The following is a 19479-nucleotide window of genomic DNA, read 5'->3' as shown; positions in this document are numbered from 1 at the left end:
CCTGGTGACCGATTCTTTGATGCCATCGTGGAGACAGAAGTGCCATCTTTAAAACTTTGCCCTATGCACTGCTCCTTTCTGTAGGGTATGATGGGGAAAGAAAAACAATGCCAAATCTTAAGATACCTACAAACAAAAACTCTCCCTCCTACAAAAAGAAAAAAAAAAATCTCACAGTATTAACATAATAGAAAGGGCTAATCAGTTTTACCATCTTAAATTTCAGCCACCACTTCCAGGAGAGAAAGCGGCAATGACCTCAGCACTTCCTCCTGATGTTTAGCACCCTTAAATATGAGAATTACTGAATTTAATGCCTTGTAAACAGTTGTCCAAAGTCCCCAATCGGTTGGGAATTGCATGCAACTGATGGCCACAGCATTTGCTGTAGTAAGAAACCTGAGGTGGGACACAGGCCTGAAGAGTGGGGAGCGCGGCAACAGGGCGCCTAGTCTAAGGTCTGGGCCGAGGCTTTCCTGTGAGGTTCCTGGGCTCAGTGGGAGCCCATGAGTCACAGAGAAGGGGGTGCACTGACTTCCCAGGGGCCCTGGGTCCTCAAAGGTGATGGCTGTGTTCCCTACCACAGGGCGTCACCTACCCAGCATGCCACGGGATCTGGAGCAAGTGGGCCCCTCCTCTGGAGAGGAGCAGGCTGGCCACCACCTCCTTCTGCGGTAAGCGCTGTGTGCGAGCGCAGTTGTGCTGGGCGAAAGCTTAGGGGAAACCGGGGTCAGAGGTAAAGGTTCGTTAAACTCGCCTATAAAGGTGTCTGCGTTTGGGGGGAGAAAGGTTTTCTACACTGTTCCAACTTCTGCAGCTCTGACTGGCACTCTCCAACCCTGGTTGTCCTTGTCTTTCCTCAAGTATGGGCAGGCATGAAAAAACAAAACAGCGGCTGGAGAGAAGGCTTAGAGGTTAAGGCGCAGGACTGTGAGGCCTGAGGACCCAGGTTTGATTCCCCAGTACCCATGAAAGCCAGATGTACAAGGTGACACGTGTCTGTAGTTCATTTGCAGTGGCTAGAGGCCTTGGCGTGCCTTATCTCTCTCTCTCTGTCTCTCTGATAGTAAATAATAAATAAAATTCAAAATATTGAAAAACACAAACCAAATAGCATATTTAAGTCATATTTGCAAAGTCAAAACATAAAAAATGAAAATGATAGATTTATGTTTTAAAATATTAATTTTGCTTTTAATTTTGTCTGGTAGTGAAATGTAACAGTTCATTAGGATTTGTATTTGATACAATTATATACTAGAATTACTGTGAGCAAATTGATGGAATCAAAGTCACAGGAATGACTGAAAGTATGTATTACAATGAAAATGAGCATAGCTACTCCTATTTTCCTAAGCGCTTTTACTATATTCTATGATGAAACTTTTATTTTAGGAAACAAGATATCACTGTTTTCTTAGGAAACAGACTTAATAAGTTTCAACTTGAAGATTTTAAAGAATTATTCCAACCAGCCTAAAAATATTTTTGATTCACTGCTTTTATTTATTTTTAACATTTATTTGTTTATTTGGAACACAGAGAGAGAGAGAGAGAGAGAGCAGCCATTCCAGTGCCCCTTGTCACTGTAAACAAACTCCAGATGCATGTGCCACTTTGTGCACCTGGCTTTATGTGAGTATTGGGGCCAGGAGGCTTTGCAAGCAAGTGCCTTTCACCTCTGAGCCATCTCTCCAGTCCCACTGTTAACTTTTAAATTGTACCAAGACAGTTAATATAAGCTTAGGTTATTTTGTGAGGGCAAAACACTCTCCAGTTCTGACTTTGAGGTGTAAGGCAAATAAGCCATCCCATTTCCAAATCAGACCAACAGAGAGCATAACCTGCTTCAGAATTCAGAGGCTAGAGCTCCTGAAAACAGCCAACAAAAGCAATATAGGTAATTTGATTTTATACCCAAACCATAAGGATTACCAGTAATATTGCCTGTAATTTTTTAATTTACAAACATTCAGGCTTTGGGTATAAATAATACCATTATTATTGATCTTTTCTGGTAACATTTTCATGGTCACCTTTGGTGAATTTTAAAGTGAAGGCAGAAAATACCAAGCAAAGTTAAACCTGCATAGCTCTACTCCAAGAAGCATACAGTTTAGTGCCAAGACGGTTTCTCATTCTAACCACTGCTGACTCTCCCACAGGCCGTTGTTCAAGTGCACATCTGCCAGCAAGGCCACTCTGTGTGTTTTGAATCTCCCGCATGGGTGTCCTTTGCTGTCTGGTCCTGGGGTGTTGTATAAGTACGTAGGCGTGGGTGGCTGTGTGCACCTGAATGTGCAAGTGTGTTTGTGTGAGCCAACTCGGGAACATGAGATGACTCCAGGAACTCTATCGCTTCCTCTTACTTTCCTCTATCCCCTTTCCCCTTTAGGGTCTTATGCTGGAGCTGTGATTGCGATGCCTTTAGCTGGCATCCTGGTGCAGTACACTGGCTGGTCTTCAGTGTTTTATGTCTATGGTAGGTTCTGTTTGCTTATGAGAGAGTTGCATGAGGTGTCTGCGTAAGCTAAAATAAATATGTGCACACACAGTAAGCCTGATCACCGATTTGCATTTATTCACTTACTTTAATATTTTAAAATTGTTTCTTTATGTTCTGATAAGAGCAAAGAAAATATTTATTTCCATTATTTTCTCTACATTGCTGTTTCTTGTGCTGAAAGTCACCTACCTTGCTTGTGGACATTTTGCAATATCTAGAGTATAGCTGCGCTCTTGATTATGAAGAAAATTATTAGGCCCCGAGTAAGAGCTGTGGAAGAGGAAACAGCTATAGATTCTTGGTCGTTGCGGGGATTTTGCCTCCATGCAACTGAGCAGTGAGGTAGTCTGGGAGTTGGGTAGTAGTACAAATTTCAATGGACACCAGCAGTCATTTGTTTCAGGCACATATCTTTGTCCTCATTAGCCCCAAGATTAAAGTCTGCTTATCCCCACATTTATATAAAAATGAAATTCTACATTGAAACATTCTAATAAGAAGCTTAAAACTTACCACTTCCGGCACACTAATGTCTTTCTTTCCAAGACAATTCATGACATCTGTAGATGTGGGCACATGATTCTGAAAAAATTAATGAAACCATGCTGCAGAACCATGTCAGGCTGCATCTAAATTTGACATTCTCCCTTTGAAATGATTCTGTGGTTGCAAGTGGTCTGTGAAAAACGCTACCAAATGTTGAAATGTTGCTTTATAATGGGTGGTAGTCTAGAGCCATGAGTAGATTTGGGATATGTGAATGCCCTACAATGTAAGCCATATAGGTATTAACATTCATTTTTCTAGGGACAACTTTTTAAAATATCAGATTTTTAATTCACTCTTTTCATTAGGCATCCATGCCCATAATTCAGCACACTCTGTTGTTTGTATGGCTGTCTCCCAAATCATTGATTTTGCCTCAATTCATTGCTTAGTTGGAGATAAGAGACTGTATAGTAATGTGCATATCTCAAACAATAATTATTGCTTTAGGTTATAAAAAGAATACAAATTTTATTAATTCCTTTTTCCATGTTATATTTCATTTTACATGTTTCATTGCTACAAAATCAAAGTAGGAAGAACATTAGAAAATAGAAACTATCATTTAGTACATGCTTAATTGCTGTCTGCAAGAAAAGGTGGGTTTTGAGTGACATATTTATTACTTATATTTTAGAATCAATGTGATAACAGTGGATAGCAAAGGCAATGATAAAGAATGCATGTAAAACACAGCAGGGGAAACACTTTTTGAGTGAATTATCTAGGGATATTAGTAATTATTATAGTCACAAAAGCTCCAAAGCACATGACCTCCCCTGTGCTCTTCACGCAACACCACCTCCTTTACGTTCTATTGCTGCAAACCCATGCGGAGGAATGTCTTTCTAGCTAGTCCTAGAGGCACACACCGGGACTCTGAGAACTCAAGAGGCTCAAGCAGAGGGACTCCAAGATCAAGACCAGTGTTAGCTGCATAGCAAGACCCTCTTCAAGAAGGAAATTTAGACAAACAACAGAATATGGAGTAAAATTAATCAAATGTCATGTTTTTTTAAATTTTTTTTTGTTACTTTATTTATTTGAGAGTGACAGACAGAGAGAGAAAGAGGCAGAGAGAGAGAAAGAAAGGGAGAGAATGGGCGCGCCAGGGCCTCCAGCCACTGCAAACGAACTCAAGACACATGCGCCCCCTTGTGCACCTGGCTACGTGGGTTCTGGGGAACTGATCCTCGAACCAGGGTCCTTAGGCTTCACAGGCAAACGCTTAACCTCTAAGCCATCTCTCCAGCCCAAATGACATGTTTTAAGCAGGATATGACTTGGTAAACTACAAAAGCTAATTTTATTAGATGTCAACAACATATACATTAAAAACATAGTTTTCCAGCTACAACATTTAGGAGAAAGTTTAAAAATAATTACATTTTAGTAAATGTATAATGAATGTATGTGCATTGATATGGCACAAATGTAAACTATTAACACTTTTTGTGATATAATTTATCAATATTGGCTTATCTTAAAGGTCTTAAAGAAAGAAATTTTGACCCAATATAAGCAAAACAACATCAAAAATTTCTGTTCCATGGTCTCAAATCATGTTTACTTTCATGTTCAGTAATTAAAAGAAGCACAGTGCATGGAAACTGTGTCTGGTATTAAAGAACACTTCTTAGAAACTGGTCAGGTATAAGTAAAGTATTAGATATATTGAGGGCATTTAAGTTCTTACTCTAGAGCCAGGCATGGTGGCCCATGCCTTTAATCCCAGCACTTGGGAGGCAGAGGTAACAGGATTGACATGAGTTCAAGGCCACCCTGAGACTACATAGTGAATTCCAGGTCAGCATGGGCTGCAGTGAGATCCTACCTGGAAAAAACAAAACAAAACAAAAAAAATCTTACCTTAGGGATGAAGAGTCTGAGAGAAAAATGCAGTGGCCAACTGCAAGGAAAATGGCATAAACCACCTGAGATTCTTTCTATTACTAATGCTTACACATTTGTATTATTCAACAAGAAAGGTTTCATTGTCAGAAAACTAAATAAAGGAGTGGAAGGACAGGATGGACAAATGGTTTCATAAGCCCAAAGAATAAATAGCATACTTGCAATGAAAGCACGGTTTTAGCCACTATGTGTTGTATATGATGTGTGGATGGTATATAGCATTGGTGGAAAATGTGGCCATGTGAACTACAGAGGTCTACACCCATTTGCTTTCCTTGAGGCAGGGTCTTGCTCTAGTCCAGGCTGACCTGGAATTCACTCTGTAGCTCAGGCTGACCTTAAAGTTATGAAAGTGATTTATATTTCTGAGGTAGGTGTCTGTTCCCCTCTCTTGTTAGCAAGCCTGGAGCTAGAAAATAGATTGCTAAAAAAAGGTCTAGAAGGGTATTATCGTAAGTAGCTATATTATATGGATATAGGCCTCTGAACCAGACATGATGATTCATACTTGTAATCCCTCACTCAGGAGGCTCAAGTAGGAGAATCACCATGAGTTCAAGGCCAGCCTTCCACTCCTCTCACTTAGAGTGTGTACAGTAGAAACTATGCAGTTAAGTGTGGGATGTATAACTGCCTTCCAAGTTATACCAGTTAATAGTGATTTGTGAGTTTCTCACATATACAGCTTAAGTAGAGACAAAGACATAAAACCATAATATCAGGCTTCCAGAAGCATGAAGCTAGCAGCAGAGGATGAGAAGAGGCAACTGAAGCAGGTTGGACAAACTTAAATTCAAATTCTCTATCACAGAGAATATTTGTCATTGAGAATATCATTATTATATTATTACAATTTACTTCCAACCTGTCATTGCTAGGCCAGAGTATTTGTGGTGATCTTCTTTTATTTGTATTGTGAATTGTTTCCTACAGGAAGCTTTGGAATGGTCTGGTACATGTTTTGGCTTTTGGTGTCTTATGAGAGCCCTGCCAAGCACCCTACGATTACAGATGAAGAACGTAGGTACATAGAAGAAAGCATTGGAGAGAGTGCAAACCTTTTAGGTGCAATGGAAGTAAGAATTCTATTATGGTGTCTATTCCTATTCCAATTCCAATTCCCATCTCACTTTCCTTGATGAAATGTTTTATAATGACTTGCTGAAGAAAAGTAATCTGGAATTAATCATCGTTTCCTTAAGTCTATCACATGCCGTAGGAATGACTACCACCTCCTAGGCCTGTAATTTCTTTTCCCTATCTTTTCCCATGTGTCTTAAAATGTGTCCTGGACTATAGCCATTGACATAAACCAAAGAAAGCTTTAAAAATAATTAATATTGTTTATAATTTTAATAAATTCAATTAGTATCTATTCATCTTAAGTTATAGAATATCTTAAGTCAGCCTTAAAGTGGGGTATTTCTATTAAATATTATAAATGTAGGTTTTTAGATATGCATTTGTGTTATATACAAGTAAAGAAACATCAGAAAACTAGAATCCCAGTAATAGACAGTTTTCATATGAATACTTTCATATTTTATTGATAGAACATCATATTTAATGATTATTATAACTATAGTATTGCAAAGACCATGTGAAACCTTGTGCTTACAATTTGAATTCTGAAGATTTGCCTACAGTGAAAGCAATACAAATCTATTCCAATAATGCAAAAACTTTATTTCACCAGATTTTAATGTACCATCCACAAGATTAATACACAGCAATCTGATAATATGCAGAATGAAAAAAATGTTGTTTACCTAAGCCATGCATTCAGCATGCTGATCAGCAGCTCCATTTCCACATGCTAAAAGTTTTAAGGTGTACTACTGGGATGCAAGAAACAATATTCCTTACTCCTCTTGTATCCAGTTTTTTATTTTCATTTTAAGTGTTCTCTTATACATTCTAAGTATGTTTGATTTCAGATCTGATCCCCTTTCATTTTTTAGAGAGCACTTGCCTTTGACATTTCATTCCTTTTTTTAAATTTTTTTGTTTTTTATTTATTTATTTGAGAACGACAGACACAGAGATAGATAGATAGAGAATGGGCACGCCAGAGCCTCTATTCACTGCAAAGGACTTCCAAATGTGTGCGCCCCTTGTGCATCTGGCTAATGTGGGTCCTGGGGAATTGAGCCTTGAACCGGGGTCCTTAGACTTCACAGGCAAGCGCTTTAACCGCTAAGCCATCTCTCCAGCCCTGACATTTCATTCTAAGGACAAACGTCTGTCAATTATTGTTTCCAAATATATCTTAGCCTTTAATGGATAGGGAACGTCTCTTGTTCAATATCATTCAGACATAAAATTTCCTTGTATTAAAAAAATGCTTAGAGTATAGTTGTCCCATAATCTTTCCCTTTCCTATTTTATTTTTTTTTAAATTTTTTGGTTTTATTTATTTATTTGAGAGTGACAGACAGAGAGAGAATGAGACCGATAGCCAGAGAGACCGATAGAGAGAGAGAGAGAATGGGCGCGCCAGGGCTTCTAGCCACTGCAAACAAACTCCAGATGCCTGCACCCCCTTGTGCATCTGGCTAAGATGGGTCCTAGGGAATTGAGCCTTGAACCGGGGTCCTTAGGCTTCACAGGTAAGCGCTTAACCGCTAGGCCATCTCTCCAGCCCACCTATTTTATTCTTTAAGCGACTTATTAACTTCTTGCTAATACTGACCATTCAAGAGAGAGTGACTGGTGTGGAGGGGGCTGGGAGCTTGTACTTCCCTCCCATGCCAACCTTCTGAGGTTACTGTATGTTGGGAACTATATACAGGTGAGTCTATGTGCAGTTCTGAATTTGACCTCAATTTTTAGCCAAAAAAAGCAAATAAATAATCTGATCAACCTATATTGTTTCTTTCCTTTACCAGTCTGTAAGGGGTCATGTCTCAAGTAGGGTGTTTTTGTAAGTCAGAAGTTTAGTATGTGACAGTCAGCCCTCAGAAGTGCACCCTGAACAACTGGTAGGTCCGTGAAACAACCGAGCCTCTCTCTCATCTGAACCTCCTAGCTTTTTTAAAGCACAGCATATTCCTTTTATTGATGATTCCTGTTCTCCCAGAACTTCAAATTAATTTTAAAATTAGATCAAATTGAAGTGGAACTTGTATCTCAGTTATTCTGAACTGTTTGTTGTGAGAAAATCTGATCTATAACAAAGCAGAAAGGAGAGTCATGTAATCTTTTGTCTCTCTACTGTTATCACACCTACTGCAATTAACAGTGATTTCCTTACATCCTCCTAGTAGATGGAGTCACCTCTGAAATCAGTGGCAGAGAAATTCCCACAGAGAGGATCCCAAACACCTCAGAGATGGAACTCATTAGCTATAAAAAGAATCAAACACCAGCGACACTTTTCCACCACATTTATTCCAGGCAGAGTCCTGCCACACTGGCATACTCAGAAGGGCAGCTGGCGAAGGTGACATTCTTTCTACCAGCAGCAAGGGGAACAGCGGACAGAGTTTCTATGAAGATATTAAAAAAAGTGCTCAGGACTGGGGCCACCGTCACCAGTGCCTCGCCTCTGCCCCTGCCCAGAAGCTGGAGGAATTGGGAACAGCAATACACAGCAATGGAGGAAACATGTTTAACATCTGGTCCTACTTCAATTTTGTTTTGCTGAACAATTTCAGAGGAAAACATGTGACCCATGAATCTGTAGTATTATCTCCACAGTCTCAGAAGTGCAGTCATGCCTAACACAGTTATCAGTGATTGCTAAGATCATCTAATATATAGATCACATCCACTTGCTATTAGCACATTTGAATGTCTGCAAGGATAAGCAGACCTTCCTCTCTTTTACAGCTTGTTGTCTTGATTCTGGATCCATAAAGATCATAGGTTGTAGTCAACTGTGAGGTCTCTTAAATCTGTCTCTCTATAATTATTTTTAAAAAATAATTTAAAAATACTTACAGGAAAATTTAGAAATTGTCACTAGGCAGATTGCTGGAATTTTCTAAACTAAGTGCACTTGGGAATGACAAAAACATTTGTGAATGACAAAAATATTGTCAGAAAGCTGCAAATCCACCTGCAGTATGTGCCCAAAGATCTGTTACCACTGATACAGTGCTTTGCCATCTAATAGTAAAATTTTAGGGAAAATAATTCCTATATAAGAAAGAGACACTATCTCAATAGGTGAAAATCATGGTGTTAATTTTTCTGAAGTTGCTTTTTACTCAGATGTTTCATAATATAGAAATTATTTGGTGCCATTTTTACTATTTATGATGTATTTTCACCTGGAATATTTTCCCCATGACATATTGAATATTTTAAAAAATAGCTAATCCTGTTGTGTGTGGTGGCATATATCTTTACTCCCAGCACTTGGGAGGCAGATTTAGGAGGATTGCTGTGAGTTCAAGGCTACCTTGAGACTACAAAGTGAATTTCAAGTCACCCTGGGCTAGAGAGAGACCCTACCTCAAAAAAAAAAAAAAAAAAAAAGGACCAACAAAACAAACAAACAAAACAAAATAAAAAACCCAGTAACCCTTAGAGCTTATCTATCATACTGTCACAAGCTACACCAGAATCCACAGTACTAATTATGTATTATGGGGTCATATTTATTTTATTTAATTTTATTTAATAAGTATAAACTAGACAATAATTATGAGATTTTACATCCAGGAATAATTTTAACATTAATTATAATCAGTATAAAATTGTTTGCCTCCTCATTTGATTATTAGATAAGGTCAAGGATCTTAATATAACCCCAAATCAAGTCATTTTAGGCTATTGTTTCTTTACTAATTGTATTTTTGTCTTCAAAATAAAGTAATTGGGAAGATATTTGGGACTATGAGAGATGATGTATATTTTTAAATTATTATAATACAAGCCAGTCATATTCAGGTATTTATTTTGAATGACTTAGATATCATAAACAGTTAATTATGTTGTGCCTAGAATATGATTAGGACTTGTATAGGCCCTTGCATTCAGGTCACATGGTGATATTTATTAATTATCAAAACAATTCATCCATAGGTAGTGGCTTGCATTCAGAGAGAATCTAGAATATTTCATTCTTATTTTTTATTTCTCTTCCCAAATACATTGAATTTTAAAAAACTTGGATACGACAGGCAATTGACTTGCAGTATTTAATTGCCTTTAATCCTACACAGCATTCAGGAGGCAGAGGTAGGAGGATCACCATGAATTCAAGGCCACTTTGAAACTACATATTAAATTCCTGGTCATCCTGGGCTAGAGGAAGCCCCTACCTCAAAAAACCAACCAACCAAACAAACAAACAAAACCCTAAATAAAATCTTAGAGTCTAGAATCTATTATTTTCAAATTAACTTTCTATAACCATAGAATTTGCATATTCTTAAAGCTAGAGCCGTTTAATCAGAAGAGAGGGATATTAAGCTTTCCTTCAGTGATCATTGCTGTACCCAAGATTAACTGCATGGCTGTCAATTCCCTGCCTCCTACTCATGTCTCATCAGACACACCTTGAAAGTGGATGCCAGTATTATTTCTAACTAAGTTAGCAAATGGTAAAATAAAATAACTCCAATTGGATTTCAGAAATTCAAAACCCCATGGAGGAAGTTTTTCACATCTATGCCAGTCTACGCAATCATCGTTGCAAATTTCTGCAGAAGTTGGACTTTTTACCTATTGCTCATCAGTCAGCCAGCATACTTTGAGGAAGTCTTTGGATTTGAAATAAGCAAGGTATGTGAAAACCATCCTTAATCAAACCATGAAATGTGTAGGTATTTAACTAAATATTAATTTCTTTTTCTAAATTGCTTTCCTTTTAACATCTCCGAGTTATTCATTTATTAACTCAGTGAACAACTGCTGCTCAGTGTAGGCTGAGTAAAGTGTCTGTGTGTCCTTCTGAAACCTGCTGCCAGCTAGAAAGCTCTCTCTAGTGCTTGAGATCCCGGCAAAACGAATCTTGTCGATGCTTTCCTGAAGCTCACATCTCAGGTGGTATGAACAGCAATGAATTCCTTGTAGATAAACACCCTTTGAGTCGCAAGTCCGAGGTAACACAATAGTTAAACAAAGATGCTCTATTCTAATAGGGTTGTATTTAATCACCACCTAACTCTTCGTTCATTTTCTCAGATATCCGTCCAGTAGAGACATGCTGAACAAAACAAAAATCTGAAAATACACTTGTAGTTTGTTCATCCAGTTTAGTTTAATAAGCATTGGTTGAATATACTACAGGAAGCTATGTGCTACATTCAAAACTCAAATCATGTTTTCTGTCTCCAAAATGTCCAGACTACTGGTATAGACAGAAAAACTAAGTTACAGATCTCAACAGTGTTTGTTAAGGGCCGCATTTTTTCCTAGCTACAAAAATAAATTATTCTGAGATTTTTAATAAGGGTAAACTGAACTTAAAAATACTCTTTTACATAAGGATTTGAAATTTCAGAAGACCTTTTTAAATTCACGAACTGCCTTGTCTGGTTGACCAGAAGGCTGTCATTATTTCTACCCAGCTGATGGTGAAGCCAGCATGAGTGGAATTATTTAAAACATACAATGCCATACTAGTAATAAGTGAGAGAATCAAGTTGAATACATGACTATTTAATTTCTGTTTCAATTCCTTTTACCCTGACAACCAAATTCAGATAACATATACACCAAGTCAAGCATTTAGCAGGTGTGTACCAAATTCCATCTCTCTGCCCAGCCCTTTGCTGAGTCCTGAATACATTTGTCTTACTGGCAATGGTCTTTCCATTTCTCATCATGTGCTTATGTAAGTCCAGCTGGGCTTTTGCTGCTATTCATATTATGTTTCTACTTAAAAGACTATCTGAGGGCTGGGACTGAAGAAAACACGAGTTTAGGAGTAGCTATTCTAAGAGCTCTTTTGTCATTCCTGTTTCTAAGGAAACTGTTCCTCTGGCCCTGAGAAGAATGGCTGCTTTAGACAGGGCTCTTCTTCCTGGAGCTGATCAAACACTGCAGGGTAGCCTCTGGGTGTTCTGAGAGCATTACACTTCTCCACAAAGGATTCTGGAGGTGTGACTCTATTTTCACAATCTAGGCCAAATACAACACGGAGAGTCTATTAATAAAGCCAAGTCTCGGGGAGGGAGTAAGGTGCTAACAGCGCTAATGAAATGTGATTGTTCTTGCCCTGTATCTCCAATTCATTGGAAATGTTTGAGTAAAATCAATGATATTTTGCAAAAACTTCATGAAATATACTGATAGGTTTATTCATTCACTTGTTATAGTTTTTAATTAAAATTGTGGTTTATATTCTATACAAAGATTGGACTGAAGATTTTGAATAGACTGGTAAAATTAAAACCAATCTCTGACCTGATTGAGAAAATTATAGAGCTAAAGGAGATGCTAAGAGGTGGTGTGGCTCTGAAGTCAAGCTTTGCAGCAAAGGCAGCACTGGGGTAAAACCTGAGACAGTATTGGAATGAAATCATTTCCAATTTTCTTGTCAATGAGTGATGGTTTGATACCACATTTCAGAAGCACAAGAAAGTTTACATGAAGTAAAATGTGTACCATGGAACATGGTTCTTTCAAACATAAACTACATAGCTAAAATCACAGAAGAAATATCTTAATTATTATTCTAAGTAAAATTAGTTAAGACAGAATAAACACATATACAAACAATACAAAGTTGACCTTAATTATATATAAATATATATTACCATAATTATGTATATATATATACATAATTATATATATATGATATATATCATATGATATCCATCCATATATATATATATATACATATATATATATATATATATATATATATATATATATATATATATATGATATAATATCTAACTGAACCCTTTGAGTTAGCTCTGTGTGTATGGATTCTTGGGCTACAATATTAGTTTCAGGTCCTGTGATAATGACAAGTCAGGGGAAGGTCAATGTTGGGACTTTTGTCCAGCACTTTTCAAGGTCACAATCCTAGGATCAGTTAAATGTTGGGGGACCTTTGCTTCCCTTACACTGCATATTTAGGAGAGAACAGGACAAGTGGTTGCCTTCACTGCTCAGCATCCTACCACTTTCTGAGAACAGAACAGATGGGGAAGACATACTATCCAAACTGTGATGTCAACAAACAGGAGAGGAAGGGACAGTGTCTACAAACATGGGATTCTGTCAAGAATTGTTACAGGGCTGGAGAGATGGCTTAACGGTTAAGGCATTTGCCTGCAAAGCCAAAAGACCCAGGTTCAATTCCCAGGACCCACGTTAGCCAGATGCACAAAGGGGCACACATGTCTGGAGTTCATTTGCAGTGGCTGGAGGCCCTGGCACATCCATTTCTTTTCCCTCTCTCCCTCTCTCTCTCTCCCTCTCTCTCTCTCTCTCTCTCTCTCCCTCTTTCTTTCAAATAAATAATAAAATATTTTTAAAAAATTGGTTACAGACCTTAAACACTTGCAAAGCCTTAAAACAATGAGCAAACTGCTGTGTGATTATCTCAAATGACAGTAATTCCAGAAAGGAGTCATCGTCTGGTGATGTGTGTCATGGTAACTCAGGAGAAGTCACCAAAATCTAGATGGCCTGTTAATCACTTCCAGGAAAACTTGAAGTTTCTGTGATCCTGTTGAGAATGTGTGCAGTCTACAGCCACAAGAAAACAGGCGCATGCACACTAGGTCAGTGGGCCAAAACGTACATGCATCAAGCATGTGCACGGGCACATGCACATATGTGTGCACTCACACCCTTGCAACACACACACTGAATATTAAGTTTTTAGGTAAAGTAATAAAGTAACAATAACCACATATAAGATCAGATTCAGTTTTATTTCATTCTCAGATGGCATGGCTAGCAAGCAGATGGATTAAGACCTCAGTCTATGGCCTGTGGTAGAACTACTTAAAACTTGCCTATTGTTGCCATTTAACCCTTCTAAGCCTCAATGCCTTCATTAATAAGAAAATTAGAAAAGTTTCCACTTTAGGTGAACCATTTAGAGAGAACTAAATAACCCAAACCTTTAAACTTAGAATCCTGCACTATCTCAATTAGTCATTATAGCAACTCAAGTTTATGAACATTTTACCACACTGTATATTACTTAATAAAGTCAATTATTGTCTCACACTTTCAGTTATCTAATTGAAGACATTCTTAATCACAAATTATTAATATTAGTCCAGACTGCTCATGTCAAAAGGTGTGCTTCAAAGTACACCTTAGTGGTAAATCCCTAATGTTTTCCTTCAAAAGGTGCCATGTGCTAATATATACTTTAAGTGCATTTTCATGTGCACATATAGTTACATATGTCACACACACAAATACCACATCTCTTTCTCTCCCTCTCTGTTTCTCTTTCCGACATACACACACATACCCCTGCAAAAAATAACAAATAAATAAATAAGTATCTAAATAAATAAAACAGAGCCCCTTTAAGGTGCTCTGAGGCATTTTGCCTCTCACTAGTGATAGTCTGTGGCGATACTTGAGAAAGGGAAAATGAATGTGAGTCACTCACTGATGAGATTCAGGATCATTGATTCATAAACTCAGAACTGACCGAGTCCTAACACAGCAATCATTTTTTTTTTTCTTCTTTAAGAAGTCAAAGGACTTCAAAGTAAATTTACTTAGCACCCCTTGTTTACTGGGTCACTCCATTTAGGAATGAGGAAGTGGCCATGTGGAGAACTTACTTTTCTTTCCTGCAGATGAGGACAGAACAGAAGGCCAGGGTCACTGACTAGCCCACTCTGTGTGCTGTCATGGACATGTCTCCCTTCTTGTTTTCTGTCAGGTGGGCATGCTTTCCGCTGTGCCTCATTTAGTAATGACGATCATTGTGCCCATTGGAGGGCAGATTGCAGACTTCTTACGAACCAAGCAGATTCTGTCAACTACGAATGTGAGGAAGATCATGAACTGTGGTGGTAAGTGCGCGTGTGGCTCGAGTGTGTTTTACTGTTACTACGTACATCAGTCACAGCTTCTACATGAGTCAAGTGGCTTCATTTCAATTGAATTAACTTCACATTTCATTTCACTTCATTTCCTCATTTCCCATTTGTATTTTGCGATGCACATGTGTATGTAGTTGTTCATGTGTATATGTGTGTCTGTGTGTGTGTAGGCCAGAGGTCAATATTGAGTGTCCTCCTTGGTCCCTCTCTGCCTTACTTTTGAGACAGGATTTCTCCCTGAGCCTAGAGCTTACTGATTCTGCTTGACTAACTACCAGTAAGCCTGTCTCCTCTCCAGCACTGGGATTACAGACATGCACTACTGTGCTCAGCATAGTAGTTTCTCATGTTTGTGAGATAAGCAATTACCACTGGGGTCATTTCCCTACCTCCCTATGTTCAAACGTCTCACAACATTTTGTCTTAAGTAACTGCCCAATGAAGTCATTTATTTATGGTAACTAACTTAACTTGCCCATGGAAACTTTAGATTATTTTGCATTTCAAATAAAACTTAAACACAAAGAATACTCCAGTAATCTCTGGTATAAATTGATGAGACGCTTTTAAGCTTTTAGATATAGACTGAGATTGGATGTCTAGGTCATTATAAATAAGAAAATGGAGCAGTTTTGTATCTTCAGTAAGATTTGTAGACATTTCTGACGTCCTTCTGTGTGCTTGCTCCTAAAGGCTTCGGCATGGAGGCTACTCTGCTGCTGGTTGTAGGGTATTCCCACACCAGGGGGGTGGCCATCTCCTTCCTGGTGCTTGCTGTGGGGTTCAGTGGATTTGCTATTTCTGGTAAGAGGCCATCTTTCATCTGTGTATAGCCCACTCTTTGTTAGTGATGATCTATCATCTCTATCTATATCCTAGCTATCATTAATCTACCTATCATTTATCTATCTCTTACTTATCTCTCAGTCTGTCATCCATCAGTAGCTGTCATCATTCTGGGTGACAGTCACTTATTAGGAAACACTACTTAGATCCATTACTACTTATGTTTCCTCCTGTTCCGTGTTTCTTTGCTGTGGTCGACTGACTTATTGAGAGAGCATTTTCCTCACTTTATGAAAGAGCACACCACATTAAGTACAAGAACAGAAACCATGTCTCCTTTTATTCTCAGAATTATAAAAAAGCACTTGCTAAAGACTGGTTGTGGCCCCAGCATCTTTTTAGGGATGTGGGTGATATTCATAGGTGCGTACTTTATCGTGGTTTGGGGTTCCTGTACTCACATTCACTTGTACGTTGCAGGCTTCAATGTGAACCACTTGGACATTGCTCCAAGGTATGCCAGCATCCTCATGGGCATTTCGAATGGTGTGGGTACACTCTCAGGAATGGTTTGCCCTATCATTGTTGGTGCGATGACAAAGAACAAGGTGAGAGAAGGAACGGGGTCAATTGAAGAAGGCTGTCACTGGTAGGAAACTGTCACTGTGTTCTCCTTGACATGCTCTTCCTGATTCACCTTTCTATGTAGGTCAGATAAGTAAAAGTGTGAAGGTCATGCTTAGGACTCTGGAAAGTCTCACCTCTGCAATCAGTGAGCAAGATTTTCCTCAGCACTGACTGATTGATTAACTGGTTTCAAAGATTTAAGAATCAAAGATAGGAAATTGAACATATTGCTTCTTGCTTTATTTTCTTCTTCTTCTTCCTCTCCTCCTCCTCCTCCTCCTCCTCCTTCTTCTTTTTGAGGTAGTATCTCACTTTCGCCTAGGCTGACCTTGGCTGGCTTTGAGCTCATAGTGATCTGTCTACCTTAGCCTCCCAAGTGCTGGGATCGAAGGCCTGCACCACCATGCTAGGCTTCATATCACTTATTTCTGACATCCATGTGGTAACAAAAATAATAAGCACCTGATTAAAATGAGCAGAGAGAAGTTTCCCCCAAATGAGGTTTATAAATCTCAATCTAGTCTCTTCTGCTTTTGTGGACAAGAAGGTATTATTGCCATACATTTTTCCTTTTTGTTACGGTTAAACGGAATGTAAAGAACATGAGTGAGATAAAAAGGTGAAGCAGTGGAGAGACTGGTGAGATGGTACAAGCAGCAGTAGAAGGGAGATGCAGGTGTACCCTGAGTTTGAGGCTATCCTGAGCTACATAGAGACCTTTTCTACCAAAAATCTTAAAATGAGAAGAGTATAGGTATATTGGGAAATTTATTTTAGAACTTTTTGTTTGTTGGTTTTGTTTTTAGAGGTAGGGTCTCACTCTAGCCCAGGCTGAGCTGGAATTCACTATGTAGTCTCAGGCTGGCCTCGAACTCATGGCGATCCCCATGCTACTGCCTCCTGAGTGCTGGGATTAAAGGTGTGTGCCACCATGCCCTGCTGTTTTTGAACATTTAACTTAACATATTAAGTGATGACATAAGTCGTTTATAGAATGTTTCATAGAAAGCGTTTCCTTTTCACGAGCAGGACCTGGGTCTCTCCAAAGGTGAGGTTTCATTGAAGCATAATGGGGAGGACCGGCAGGTCTGTAGCTTTTCAGTCATGACGTCCATTCTCACAGCCCTGTCCTGTTTCACCACAGTCGCGCGAAGAGTGGCAGTACGTCTTCCTCATTGCTGCCCTTGTCCACTATGGTGGAGTTATATTTTACGCAATATTTGCTTCAGGAGAAAAACAACCTTGGGCAGACCCTGAAGAAACAAGTGAAGAAAAATGTGGATTTATTCACGAAGATGAACTGGATGAAGAGACAGGGGATATTACTCAGAATTATATAAATTATGGTACCACCAAGTCTTATGGCTCCACCACACAGGCTAACGGAGGTTGGCCTGATGGCTGGGGAAAGAAAGAAAGACTTGTGCAAGAAGAAACACAAGACACATACGCCTGCCAGGACCAAGACAGTTATTCATAACAAACCCAATGGTGGATTTCTTTTCAGTGTTTGTGATTAATTGTGATTGCACAAAAAAAAAAAAATGTGGTGTAAACATATCAGCCAGGCAAGTCTTGATGTAAAAAACCAAAATCAAAGCAATCCATGAAAGGTCATCAAGTGCAATCTGTAGCCATTGTGACATTATGTCATTTCTATTCAGGTCACCCTTTCTTCTGTTTGTGATTTGCAGGTTCACTGTAGAAACACGCTCACAGGACTTATTTGAGCTACAACTTGCCACATTTAGGAACATAACTGAGGGTGGCACATCCCGCTCTGCAGAATTAGGAAGCCAACACTGCTTGATCATGCAAAGCACACATATGTCTTTGTCACACTGCATAGAAGTAAAAGTGTAGCAAAGCTGCAAGTCAGGCTGAATCAGGTGTTGACAACAGTTAGTAATATAACTCATGGTGTGGAGATAGCTCTCCGTGGAAGAACCATATTGTATACTGACAGCTTAATTATTAGGACAGCATGATGTGTGATGTTATCTTGCAGTGTGTATGTGAAAGACTTGGGCATGGATACTTGTTTTTGGGAAAACTTTCAAGGGAGGCGTATGCTCCATGTTCCTCCATCCTTTACCAAACAGTACCAGACACTTTGCATCTCAGTAACAATCAACTTTTCAAGTCACATAGCACATAACTTTTTGCAAAAAACTATAAAAATAAATAGACTTCAATGTATTTTTTATTACAACTTTGTACTGGTTGCAACTTGCATTAGGAAAAAAGATATATATATATATATCATAAAGTGTCTAATAAAAATTTACTATGAAGATATAGCCCTTAAAATGAAATATTAACAACAAAATAAATAGAAAATGGTTTAGAAATTCTCCTTCCTGAATAATTAAATACTTTATGAAACTTGTGTCACAGAAGTATATGTAATAAGAAAAGATAATAGAGATATGATAAGTAGAAAAATCTATATTTATTGTACCAGTTAAGAGTTATCTTAAGTACCTAGGACAAAGTTATATGAAAATTATATCTGTCTCACATATGTATATCTTATACATATCCATACACACACAGAAACATGGCAAATAATTTTCACACAAAACCAAAAACAGCATACACCTAATGTTGGGTTAGGGGATTGTAATTTCTACTTTCATAGAGTCATAGAATTTTAGATGGGGAAAGGGCATTTTGCTTGTCATTTCTTAATATAACTCAACAGGAACTGCAGCATTCGTGTACCGAGCAATAAGTGCACTGCATAAGCCTTCCTGTTTGTATATTACCTTCATATTGCTTGTGGTAGCTTTGTGAGTGGTTGGAATATTTTTTTTTCTTTGAAAAAGTGAACATCAGAACTCTATAATGTTCTGCAATAATAATGTATCTCCCACTTCAGTGCAAAGCATTCCTGGTGTACCGACTTGTCTGTTTTGGGTGTTTGAGCTGCTCCGTGTCCTGTGCTGGTGACTGGAGGCCCTGCTACTGCAAATATAAAATGTGACCTTTGTTTCTAAGATGCAACCCATTCTTAACCTTAAGAAAATAAAAATCCATTTTGCTTTGTGTCTTGAAGTGATGTCACGTGATCATACTTTTCTTGTGACAAATGACATATTATTTTGTTGCAGCAAA

The 19479-nt window shown here is 38.4% G+C and overlaps 1 protein-coding gene across 1 annotated transcript in view; it reads left to right on the top strand.

Annotated features, from left to right (window-relative positions):
• The window catches only part of Slc17a6 (solute carrier family 17 member 6), a 42008-nt gene extending 24074 nt beyond the window's left edge, over positions 1-17934 (top strand). The window contains exons 5-12 of the mRNA XM_004650817.3: positions 587-674; positions 2396-2482; positions 5900-6042; positions 10550-10699; positions 14787-14919; positions 15643-15753; positions 16216-16343; positions 17507-17934. Of these exons, the coding sequence (XP_004650874.1) occupies positions 587-674; positions 2396-2482; positions 5900-6042; positions 10550-10699; positions 14787-14919; positions 15643-15753; positions 16216-16343; positions 17507-17842 (1176 nt within the window). The 3' untranslated portion in view covers positions 17843-17934. The remainder of the gene's footprint in view (positions 1-586; positions 675-2395; positions 2483-5899; positions 6043-10549; positions 10700-14786; positions 14920-15642; positions 15754-16215; positions 16344-17506) is intronic.
• The last annotated feature ends 1545 nt before the right edge of the window (positions 17935-19479 follow it).

This window comes from Jaculus jaculus, chromosome 3 (assembly GCF_020740685.1).
Source record: "Jaculus jaculus isolate mJacJac1 chromosome 3, mJacJac1.mat.Y.cur, whole genome shotgun sequence".
NCBI classification, from domain to species: domain Eukaryota; kingdom Metazoa; phylum Chordata; class Mammalia; order Rodentia; family Dipodidae; genus Jaculus; species Jaculus jaculus.
Note: the sequence above shows the minus strand (reverse complement) of the source record. Positions and strands in the feature narration are given on the sequence as shown.